This window comes from Nerophis lumbriciformis, linkage group LG23, assembly GCF_033978685.3.
Source record: "Nerophis lumbriciformis linkage group LG23, RoL_Nlum_v2.1, whole genome shotgun sequence".
NCBI classification, from domain to species: domain Eukaryota; kingdom Metazoa; phylum Chordata; class Actinopteri; order Syngnathiformes; family Syngnathidae; genus Nerophis; species Nerophis lumbriciformis.
The window spans coordinates 8,900,842-8,912,852 of NC_084570.2; the positions used below are offsets into that span (position 1 = coordinate 8,900,842).

General features: G+C 37.9%; 1 protein-coding gene across 1 annotated transcript in view; it reads right to left on the minus strand.

Annotated features, from left to right (window-relative positions):
- The window catches only part of gart (phosphoribosylglycinamide formyltransferase), a 29,246-nt gene extending 18,856 nt beyond the window's left edge, over positions 1–10,390 (minus strand). The window contains exons 1-2 of the mRNA XM_061985212.1: positions 10,029–10,390; positions 4,522–4,671 (exon numbers count right to left, since the gene is read on the minus strand). Coding sequence (XP_061841196.1) covers positions 4,522–4,666 — 145 coding nt within the window. The 5' untranslated portion in view covers positions 4,667–4,671; positions 10,029–10,390. The remainder of the gene's footprint in view (positions 1–4,521; positions 4,672–10,028) is intronic.
- Positions 10,391–12,011: the final 1,621 nt, after the last annotated feature.

Sequence of the window (12,011 nt, forward strand, 5' to 3'; positions counted from 1 at the left end):
TAGATATTTTGGCTGTCACCGTACGCTGATGTTAGCTTCCCTGCTATGAATCACTGTCAAATGTACATCGTGTGGGGACATTTATTAACGCACTGCAGCCTCATAGACAGACAGAGACACACACACACACGCACACATACACACGCATGCATAGAAACACCAATCAGAAAGAAGTGCACAGTGTGTTCCCAGGTGCAGCCCACACCTATCAGTTTATGGTTTGCGTAAAGGCTAACTTGTTATTTTCCTTTGTAATCTCTGCCTACTGAGCCTATGGTGCTGTTAAGTTATTGTGGCTCAATTTGCCTTAATTTTTTTATGTTAATGTATTATTATTTAATATATATTATTGTTTTAGTTGCTTAAAAGATATTCCTGGCTCTGAATTTGCTCATTGCTATTTTTATGTTTTTGTGCATTATTTGTTGCCGTCATCATTAAACGAACATGTTACTCATTAGTTACTCAGGACTTGAGTAGTTTTTTCACAACATACTTTTTACTTTTACTCAAGTAAATATTTGGGTGACTACTACTTACTTTTACTTGAGTAATAAATCTCTAAAGTAACAGTACTCTTACTTGAGTACAATTTCTGGCTACTCTACCCACCTCTGTTTATTTCCTTCTCTAACGGCCATTATGTTTTGTATTCAACAAATAGTTTTTAACACAGACAGATACACTGAAAAGGTGTGTTATTGTTTGTGCTGTGGCGCCATCTTTTGGACAAATTCGCTCATCGCAGGTGATGCGGGTTGAAAATGTACTTAAGATAATTATGTAAGATAATTATTTATTCTCAAATTTGGTGGTTGCGGCTTCAATACCGGTGCAATGCATAGCCAGGAAAGTACGATAATGATAAATGAAAATGAACTCTATAAATTGCCACGTCCGATTGTTAGTTTTTTTGTGTCTCGCTTTCAAACAGCATACAATAGGCTTCACCCTGTGCACCGCTCTCAGCACCAGAACGCATTTATTCGATAGCAGAATTAAATAAATTAATCGCTTTGTCATCCATTCACAATTTTTGTCTCGGTGAGCGGAAGCTGAACAGCTTGCATACACACATGCTCTGACAGAGCCTCGCTAGAAGCAGCAGCGCAAAGTAACAAAAAATAATCGGAAAAAAAAAATGATTGCAAATCCAAAAGTTCCTGCGTGGAAATATTTCTGCTTTAAACCGAAAAATCAAAAACATCAACACGGACGAATGTGCAAGTATGCCGAATTTGTTGGAAAAGTGATGGCAAAAAAAACAAACCACCGGAACCAGTTTATCCAACTAGGGAGAAAACTGCAATTCAAGATGTTCCAATATTTATTGACGTGCAATTTTTGCTCACAGAGATTGAGAGTCTATTTTATTTTTTAGTCAAAATAAACATGTTTCCTTACATATTTAGGATAGCTAAAGGTTATTGGCTTTCCAATTACAATGGTAAAAAATACTAATGAGTAAAAAAAGTTTTAAAGGCTTACTTGTTATTAGGAATGTGCCAATCATTATCAGCCGATTTTCATGAAAAAGAATGTGATTAATGCCTTTCAATTCCAATCACCTCTGGCTCAAATGTATTTGTTTTTTGTCCCTCAGCTGACCAGCAAGCAGCTAATTGTATATCTCCATACACAGTGTGGAGCCGCTCCCCTACGTTAATATTAATCACCGACATTACAGCAAATAAACTGCATTTCGTAGTATCTTTACTATGTACCATTATCACTGGAGGGCAAGGCTAAACATGTAATACCCTGGGAAAGAGCAAGCCAGGAGCAGACAGTCTAATAGCTAAGCTAACTGTTAAGGTAACTTTAAACAACAAGCAATTAGTGTTTAGTAAGCTTTAAGAAGTATAGATGGAACCACGTTACAGGAAATTAACAAATAGATTAAAAGTTAAAAGAGAGGATAATATAACAACAACAACTGTTTGTGTGTCAGCATTGTAGCAGTCAGTACACGACATGTAAGAGGACGACGAATCGGTGCATACGTTGATGGTGTCGACACAAAAGGTGATATCAGTAGATGATCGATATTCGAGTGATTGGATTGATATTTTTATTTTCTCAAAATATTATTTTTTTTGTTGTTGTTCATGTTTACAAACTCAGGGCAAAAAATCCCTGGACACAAGAGGACTTTGAGAGCAACAAGATTTCAATGAGTAATATATAGTAGTTTTTGATTTTGTTTAGTTATTCTGTACTATGGACTTTGTTTTGCTCAATAAATTGTATGTAATAAAAGAGAATAAAGAACCAGCTAAAATATTGTGCTGAGATTGTTAATCTGTCATAGCACTAATTATAAATACATTTTTTTTTTTAAAACATACAGTCGATACATGTGATCGGTATCTGCTGATCTCACTCATGGATAGGAACGTGTATCCTTAGGATTTTATAGATACCGATATCCCTTACCGAGACCGGTATTCATTGGTACTGTTATCACTACTATATGTCATTAGGTTAAATAAAGATGTGAAAAATTATTATTTCAATACCATTTTTATTAGCACCAGAGGTTGTACAAGATAATGGTGGTATCTTGTAAAGACCACACAATTACTCAGCTGGTATTTCATATTTATGTATGGCATTCATGGGAATTGTTATTTGTGTTTATGTTGCACACGGACGTATTTGAGTGATGGACCGGAAGCCATAGTGAGTGTTGACAGCTACCACTGTCTGTGTTGTGTGTACTATATAAATAACAAGATTCAATGAGCAAAGGTAATTAACCTCTTAAGGCCCAAGCTGTTTGTTTACAAGCTTTTTTTTATTTATTTTTGCTATTCGGGCTTATTGGACCCTAATTAGAGTAAAAACACAAAATCATCTTTTGATATGATGTACTTCGTTCATAAGTACACAAATGTGTACCGGTACTTCATGTGTAGTGACATGCTCATTTTTATTTTTACACTTTTTTTTCCAAATTCCATTGTATGTTATACTCTTCTGACACCACCAGATAGCAGTATAAGTGTCCACATAAGCGGCATAAGACCCCAATTCAGTAGTGTACACAATTTTGGAAAGAAGAGCTAAAAGGTGCTGTCCACGCATGTGGCCACTAAGGCCTTTAGAGGTAATGCTCGATCATCCAGTTTGTGGAGTCAAGAAACAGAACGCATTTAAACACATTTAAGTAAGGTGTGATTGATGATTTTCACTTTGAGTGGATTAATTTTGGCCTGCGGACTACTGAATCGCTGAAGTGCGGTAGAAGCTTTTTGTGACTCGTGATAGCGTACGTAATACATTCGTACATAATTAGCCTGTGTGATTTTGTGATACAAACTTTTGTGTGGTGTTGCTACCTTATTTGTGATCATTCCAAGCTGATTTTTTATATATAGCAGCAGTAGCCGAAGTGAATGTGACAGTGTGTTATATTTACGACAGTCAGCTGGAATTAAAAAATAAATAAAATACAGATAGTGTTGCGCTTGACCAGTCTTCCTCTCGGGGAATAAAACACACTGGTCAATCCCACATTTTTTGGGATGACATATGTTGAGTAAGAAGGATCACCGAGACAGAATAGTACTTGGCCAAGTTTTACTTAAGCTTTAGGAGACCAGCCCTTACAATGCGATCATAGCAGCATCAAGAAGCGGTCTAAACTCAAACGAAAAGAGTCCGCTTTTTTAGTGCAAGAACAGCTACTCCCGCCCAGAAAGAAATACAGCTTTTTGTTCTATACAGATACGGCTTTCTCCACAAAAAGGGAGTACATTACACTTCAAGTAGACATTGCAGGCCTTCAAGGTGAAGCACAAGTAAAAAACACAAAGTTTTCACATGGGAAGATATTAGCTGCTTTAAACATGACTATGGATTAAAAAGAACACTTAACAATATCTCATTCTAACAATAGCCCTATCATTTGTCCAGAATCTTAACGGTCCTGCTAGAAGACCCAATTAGTAACTGGTACCGAAAAATACCGGTTCTTGGCCTGCAGGAGCAAAGGTCACCGCCTCTGTCTATGGTGTTGAGGGCAAAGCACCATCAGATAGGGGCGGGGCAAGTGCCGACGGCGAGACACAGCTGACAGGTGATTAGATTTCCCAGGTGGTACGAGTTAATCTAATCATCTGATGTCTTTAACAGTAAGCGACCGGGAACAGGAGGAGAGAGGTTACGGAGGTGACTGAAAAGTCACGTCCGGCTGGAGAAACTTTGAGAAATTCTATGTACATTAAAACCTTGCTAAAAACTGCACGCTTGGCTCCTGTGCCGTGTCTAACAGTGGAACTGCTAGGAAGCAACTTCCACAATCCCTATTCATGGACGGTCGGTATTGGAATGGGCAGCATAAATCCCTGATTGGAACATCCCTACTTATTATCATTATATATTATGATTTCATTAGTGCTTAATTAGGTTCCAAATTAATGCCAACAATAATATTGTGTATCAGAAATAATTTTTGGGACAATATATTGTCCAGAAAAATGTGTTATGGGCCCAGGCCTACATAAAGCACACACATACCAGAGTTGCTGATCTTCCCGCAGTTTGCCGTCCCCGCGTTCCCGGGAGCCACAAGGACTTGCTGAATGTGTGGCGACTGTGCCAACTTCCAGGCCAGAGCGTGCTCCCGCCCTCCGCCGCCAACCACCAGCACCCTTTCAGCCATGGCACCTAAGAGACCAAAGAGGGAGAGGAGGGGGATAAACGACCCCGGCGTGACCTTTCAAACTCAATTTTGTCCAACCGCTCAAACCGTAACGAAAGGTCGGACGCGCTGACCTTTTCAGACAACTGCAGACTTTTATAATCTTGCACGCCCGCGATAACACGGGTGCAATCATGCAGAACATAAAGACATCATAAATGAGGAGATGCTCGTCAGGAGACTGGAGTGTGGACGCCTTTTTACTTCTTTTTTTTTTTAACAATTTCAACTGGATTTTTCGGCTCGGGACTAAGGCCATGTCCACACAAACATGGATACCTAATTAACGCATATTATTCACTGCGTTTAGGCCTAGAGAAGTCCGATTAATATCAGCCTGCCGATATTATAATATCGGCCTGCCGATATTATCGGCCGATAAATGCTTTAAAATGTGATATCGGAAATTATCGGTATCGTTTTTTTAAATTATCGGTATCGTTTTTTTTTTTTTATTAAATCAACATAAAAAACACAAGATACACTTACAATTAGTGCACCAACCCAAAAAACCTCCCTCCCCCATTTACACTGATTCACCCAAAAGGGTTGTTTCTTTCTGTTATTAATATTCTGGTTCCTACATTATATATCAATATATATCAATACAGTCTGCAAGGGATACAGTCCGTAAGCACACATGATTGTGCGTGCTGCTGGTCCATTAATAGTACTAACCTTTAACAGTTAATTTTACTCATTTTCATTAATTACTAGTTTCTGTGTAACGGTTTTTATATTGTTTTACTTTCTTTTTTATTCAAGAAAATGTTTTTAATTTATTCATCTTATTTTATTTTATTTTTTAAAAAGGACCTTATCGTCACCATACCTGGTTGTCCAAATTAGGCATAATAATGTGTTAATTGAACGACTGTATATATCGGTATCGTTTGATATCGGTATCGGTAATTAAAGAGTTGGGCAATATCGGAATATCGGATATCGGCAAAAAGCCATTATCGGACATCCCTATTTAGGCCTCTTGTCCACACGCAGACGCATACTTGTGTCTTTCAAAACGCAGAATTTTACAAACGGTGACTTGTGATGACGGCACGGTTAACAACACTGCCCTGCTGCCTCTAAACGCACCATAAGAGGAATTACTGTATGTTTGAACATAAACATGCTGCTATTTTCACTCTACATGAATAAAAAAAGACATCAAAATGGGCTTTGCGACACTCAAACCGGCGCAAATGACAGTCAGTTGTTTTTGGATATGATCACTTTCGAACTTCCGCCTGATGGAACAACTTTGACAAGCACGACTTTTTGCTCTGTATCATAAGAAATGTGCAACCTTATCTTATGTTTTTAGTCCTTGTTTAACGATAAATCATGAAGTTAACTTACGTGTCTTGCTTGCATTCCTGTAGATGGAGCTGGGCGCGAAGTGAGCAAGCAACTAAAAAAAAATAATGTAGCATCCTCCTTGTAGAGTGTGTAGGAGCCTAAATGATTTTTAAGTTAATTTACATTTTATGGAAGGTGCTTTATGTTTATTCAGCCAAAATGGGACTATTTATTTTATTTGCATAATACGAAAATGTATATATTGCATGCTTAGAATAATTATAAGGTACACTTTATTTGTAATTATTATATTTGTCTGAATAATTTGATGACGTACTATTTTATACTGCTTTAATACAGTGACGATTACGTAACTGTTTAATTGCATGTATGGCGGAAAAAACGGTGTGGCTCGATTCCCCCATACCTGACTGCCATTACCCATAATACCTTGTCCAAAACCATATTAGCACACTGATCTACATTAAATATGTTACGTTAACATACCAGGCACGTTCTCAGTCGGTTATTTATGCGTCATATAACGTACACTTATTCAGCCTGTTGTTCACTATTCTTTATTTATTTTAAATTGCCTTTCAAATGTCTATTCTTGGTGTTGGGTTTTATCAAAAAAATTTCCCCCAAAAATGCGACTTATACTCCAGTGCGACTTATATGTTTTTTTCCTTCTTTATTATGCATTTTCGGCCAGTGCGACTTATACTCCGAAAAATACGGTACATGTCATTGTACGCCTAGTATATCAAAATAAACATAACAGGAGGTGTAATGCCACCAAGTCAGCTATTTCTGCTTTATTCAGGCTTCTGATTGGACAAAATGTGCATGACAGCAAGTGTATGTTTGTGTGTAGACATAGACTGTTTTGAAACTACACTTGCGTGGATGGAGATCGTTTTAACCCCAAAATATGTGTTTTTGAAACTCTCCGTGTTCGTGCGGCCATGGCTTAAGTGGCACAATGACGAGCCTCGTGAAGTTTGTTAGCCAGCATGTGATCTCATCAGTGGAACACTCTGATTAGACTCATGCACTTTGTCTTCTTCAGCCCTGACCTCCACAATTTCTGGCTGTGTGAGACACAAAAAGTGTGCGCCGAATTTACTCTTTATCCAAAACATTGCGGAAGAGAAGATTTAGATGTCCATCAATAACTGGTCTAATTATGTGTCATGTTTAAGGCTAAAAGTAAAACATTACCAGCAAATTTACAAAAAATGTTTGTCATCACTTCCGAGAATACAGACCATAGAAGAAAAGGTCATTTCAAACATCAGTATTCAAGGACAACTTTAAAACAAATGTGTAAATCAGTGGTGGGGGTGAAACTATGGAATTCTCTTTACAATGAGATAAAAGACTGTAAAAATATATTCCAATTGAAAAAAATATATAAAGATAGAACAATAAGATCATATGGATTTGCTTTATATTTATTAGTTTACTTATTTTTTGCCTGGTTTTGTATTTGTTTTGTATCATCCCGTGAGGTGTATATATTTTTTTTTTGTTCGGTTTGTACTTCATGAAGTTTTGCACTTGTTGTGTTTTTTTGTGTGTTTTTTGTTTGTTTTCATTATATAGGGATGTAATTGTTGGTTTATATGATATCCATTAAGTAAGACTACGTGTTATGTTGAAGGGGGCATGAATACATACAATTTTTCTTCATCCTGCTCCTTCTCAGGCATTGGTGTGTAAATGTATAATTGAATAATTGAGGTATAATTGTCTATCGATCAAAGATGCACATCAATGAAGGAGATAAATAAAAATAATGAATTAAAAGCATGCAGCTCTTGATAGATCCCACCTCCCCGGATTGTAAATAATCAAATGTAAATAATGGAATGTATATACTTGTTCTCATGATTTCTGAGCTCACTATGTTCACTGCTCGCTGTACATATCCTACCAAGTCAGACCTACACTGTTTCAATGTCCATTTCTCAGATGATGCAATTGTTGATGACTGAAGTGCTTATATCAACCAAACCTAACCCCCCGCACCCTGGATTGTAAATAATGTAAATAATTTAATGTATATACTCTGATGATTAACTTGTGTGATGACTGTATTATGCTGATAGTATGTATTTGTACCATGAATTGATTTACGTGGCCCCCGACTTAAACAACTTATACGTCCTGGGCCAAAAAGCACTTCATATTCTCTACTGCTCGCTAGTGTTACCATATCTGAGTTATTGTGCAGAAATATGGGGAAATAACAACAAATGTGCGCTACATTCGCTAACCGTGTTACAAAAAAGATCAATTAGAATACTACATAATGTTGGATATAGAGAACATACAAACCCTTTATTTATTGAGTAAAAAATATTAAAGTTCGGTGATTTGGTAAAATTGCAAACAGCTAAAATGATGTACAAAGCAAACTATAACCTGCTACCAAAGAATGTACAACAATTCTTCTCAACTAAAGAGGAGAAATATAACTTTAGAGGAAAATCTAATTTAAAACATTTGTATGCACGTACAACACTTAGAACCTTTAGCATATCAGTATGTGGAATCAAATTATGGAATGGATTAAGTAATGAAGTTAAACATTGTACTGATTTGATCCAGTTTAAGATGTTGTTCAAATGAATGGTGCTTACAAAGTACAAAGAAGAAGAATTATAAGAAATACTTTCAACCTTATTGAAAATAAGATATTCTTCATCTCAGTATGTTAATGACTGAATTAATTAATTACATATTACAAAACTGTTGCGTATACTAATTCACAGATGTTATTTTATTATAAAAAGGTGGTCAGTAAATGATTCTATATATTTGTAAACGCTCTGAAGTGGGAAAGGGGTAGGATTAAATCAGCTTTGCTGCTTCCTTCGATTACGCATTCACCTCCTGGTACCCCAGCACCTCCAAAACCCTCAAATCTAGACTCCAAACATCCCAGAACAAGCTAGTCAGATTACTTCTAGACCTCCACCCCAGACCCCACCTCACTCCTACCCACTTCTCCAAAGTGGGCTGGCTCAGGGTGGAGGACAGAGTAAAACAACTTGCACTGAGCCTAGTCTATAAAATCCTCTACACCTCCCTGATACCGAAGTACATGTCAAACTACTTCCATAACGTAAATGACCGCCATAACCACAACACCAGGGGGAGCTCCACAAACCACGTTAAACCCAGATTCCGATCTAACAAAGGTCTTAACTAATTCTCTTTTTATGCCACATCAATGTGGAATGCGCTCCCAACAGGTGTAAAAGAAAGGGCATCTCTATCCTCCTTCAAAACCGCAATAAAAGAACACCTCCAGGCAACTTCAACCCTAAACTAACACCCTCCCCGGATTGTAAATAATCAAATGTAGATACTTTTTCTTATGTTTTCTGATATCTCTCTCTCTCTCTCTATGTCCACTACTTGCTGTACATATCCTACCAAGTCAGACCTACACTGTTTCAATGTCCATTTCTCTGTTCTCAATTGTTGATGACTGAAGTGTTGATAACAACCAAACCTAACCCCCTCCCCAAATTGTAAATAATGTAAATAATTCAATGTACATACTCTGATGATTATCTTGTGTGATGACTGCATTACGATGATAGAATATATCTGATAGTATATCTCTGTATCATGAATCAATTTAAGTGGACCCGATTTAATCAAATCAACTTTATTTATAAAGCACATTTAAAATCAAGTTGAAAAACGTATTGGGGTGTTACCATTTAGTGGTCAATTGTACGGAATATGTACTGTACTGTGCAATCTACTAATACAAGTTTCAATCAATCAATGCTTTCCATAGCATGCTGAAGTACACTAAAATGTATTATTTTATAATAAACGCCTTTTTTAAGTTAGCTAGATTAAGCCACAATTAAAAGAGAAGTTTAGAAGTGACGAAGGAGGGAACGGCGTGGTTCTAGAAGGTCGCCACGCTTGCAAAATAATAGTAAGCTATATTTAGGTTAGCTTACATGCTACATTTTAGCATCGTAGTCACACCAACCTGTTAAGTTTCAGTGAGGCGGGAAGAAGTCGGAGTCCGAGTCAGGAGGCAGAAATGTCTTCTCTGCTTTTAGCCAACAGACTGACAGTGGACACAGCCTGCGCGCACACGCACACACGCACACACACACACACACACGCACGCACACACACACACACTTACACGCTCACCACGTGGGTCAATGTTAAACGAGGTTATGCTAAATGCTAACACAAGTTCCAGAAAGGTAATAAAAAACAACAAGAACCGACGTAGTTGGTATGGCTGATGATTTTATCTCCAAAAGTTCCTTATTACCTTCTTTTTTTCCCCCTAAATGGCGAGTTTGGGGGGAGATGCGACCAACTTTTTCGGGGCGTAACACCCTGATGCATGATGGGACTTGTAGTTGTATACCTTTTTTTTTTGCCTTTGAGCTCTAATGGTTACTTTCCGTTCAGCGTTGCCAGACGTAAGATGAATCTTCGTTATTTATTCAATAATTCAATAATTTCACCCTCTACAACAGGGGTCCCCTAACATTTTGACTCGGGGGCCAGGCTGTATATATATATATATATATATATATATATATATATATATATATATATATATATATACTACCGTTCAAAAGTTTGGGGTCACATGGAAATGTCCTTATTTTTTAAGGAAAAGCACTGTACTTTTCAATGAAGATAACTTTAAACTAGTCTTAACTTTAAAGAAGTACACTCTATACATTGCTAATGTGGTAAATGACTATTCTAGCTGCAAATATCTGGTTTTTGGTGCAATATCTACATAGGTGTATAGAGGCCCATTTCCAGCAACTATCACTCCAGTGTTCGAATGGTACAATGTGTTTGCTCATTGGCTCAGAAGGCTAATTGATGATTAGAAAACCCTTGTGCAATCATGTTCACACATCTGAAAACAGTTTAGCTTGTCACAGAAGCTACAAAACTGACCTTCCTTTGAGCAGATTGAGTTTCTGGAGCATCACATTTGTGGGGTCAATTAAACGCTCAAAATGGCCAGAAAAAGAGAACTTTCATCTGAAACTCGACAGTCTATTCTTGTTCTTAGAAATGAAGGCTATTCCATGTGAGAAATTGCTAAGAAATTGAAGATTTCCTACAACGGTGTGTACTACTCCCTTCAGAGGACAGCACAAACAGGCTCTAACCAGAGTAGAAAAAGAAGTGGAAGGCCACGTTGCACAACTGAGCAAGAAGATAAGTACATTAGAGTCTCTAGTTTGAGAAACAGACGCCTCACAGGTCCCCAACTGGCATCTTCATTAAATAGTACCCGCAAAACACCAGTGTCAACATCTACAGTGAAGAGGCGGCTGCGGGATTCTGGGCTTCATGGCAGAGTGGCAAAGAAAAAGCCATATCTGAGACTGGCCAATGAAAGAAAAAGATTAAGATGGGCAAAAGAACACAGACATTGGACAGAGGAAGACTGGAAAAAAGTGTTGTGGACGAATTAATCAAAGTTTGAGGTGTTTGGATCACAAAGAAGTACGTTTGTGAGACGCAGAACAACTGAAAAGATGCTGGAAGAATGCCTGACGCCATCTGTTAAGCATGGTGGAGGTAATGTGATGGTCTGGGGTTGCTTTGGTGCTGGTAAGGTGGGAGATTTGTACAGGGTTAAAGGGATTCTGAATAAGGAAGGCTATCACTCCATTTTGCAACGCCATGCCATACCCAGTGGACAGCGCTTGACTGGAGCCAATTTCATCCTACAACAGGACAATGACCCAAAACACACCTCCAAATTGTGCAATAACTATTTAGAGAAGAAGCAGACAGCTGGTATTCTATCGGTAATGGAGTGGCCAGCGCAGTCACCAGATCTGAACCCCATTGAGCTGTTGTGGGAGCAGCTTGACCGTATGGTACGCAAGAAGTGCCCATCCAACCAATCCAACTTGTGGGAGCTGCTTCTAGAAGCGTGGGGTGCAATTTCTCCAGATTACCTCAACAAATTAACAGC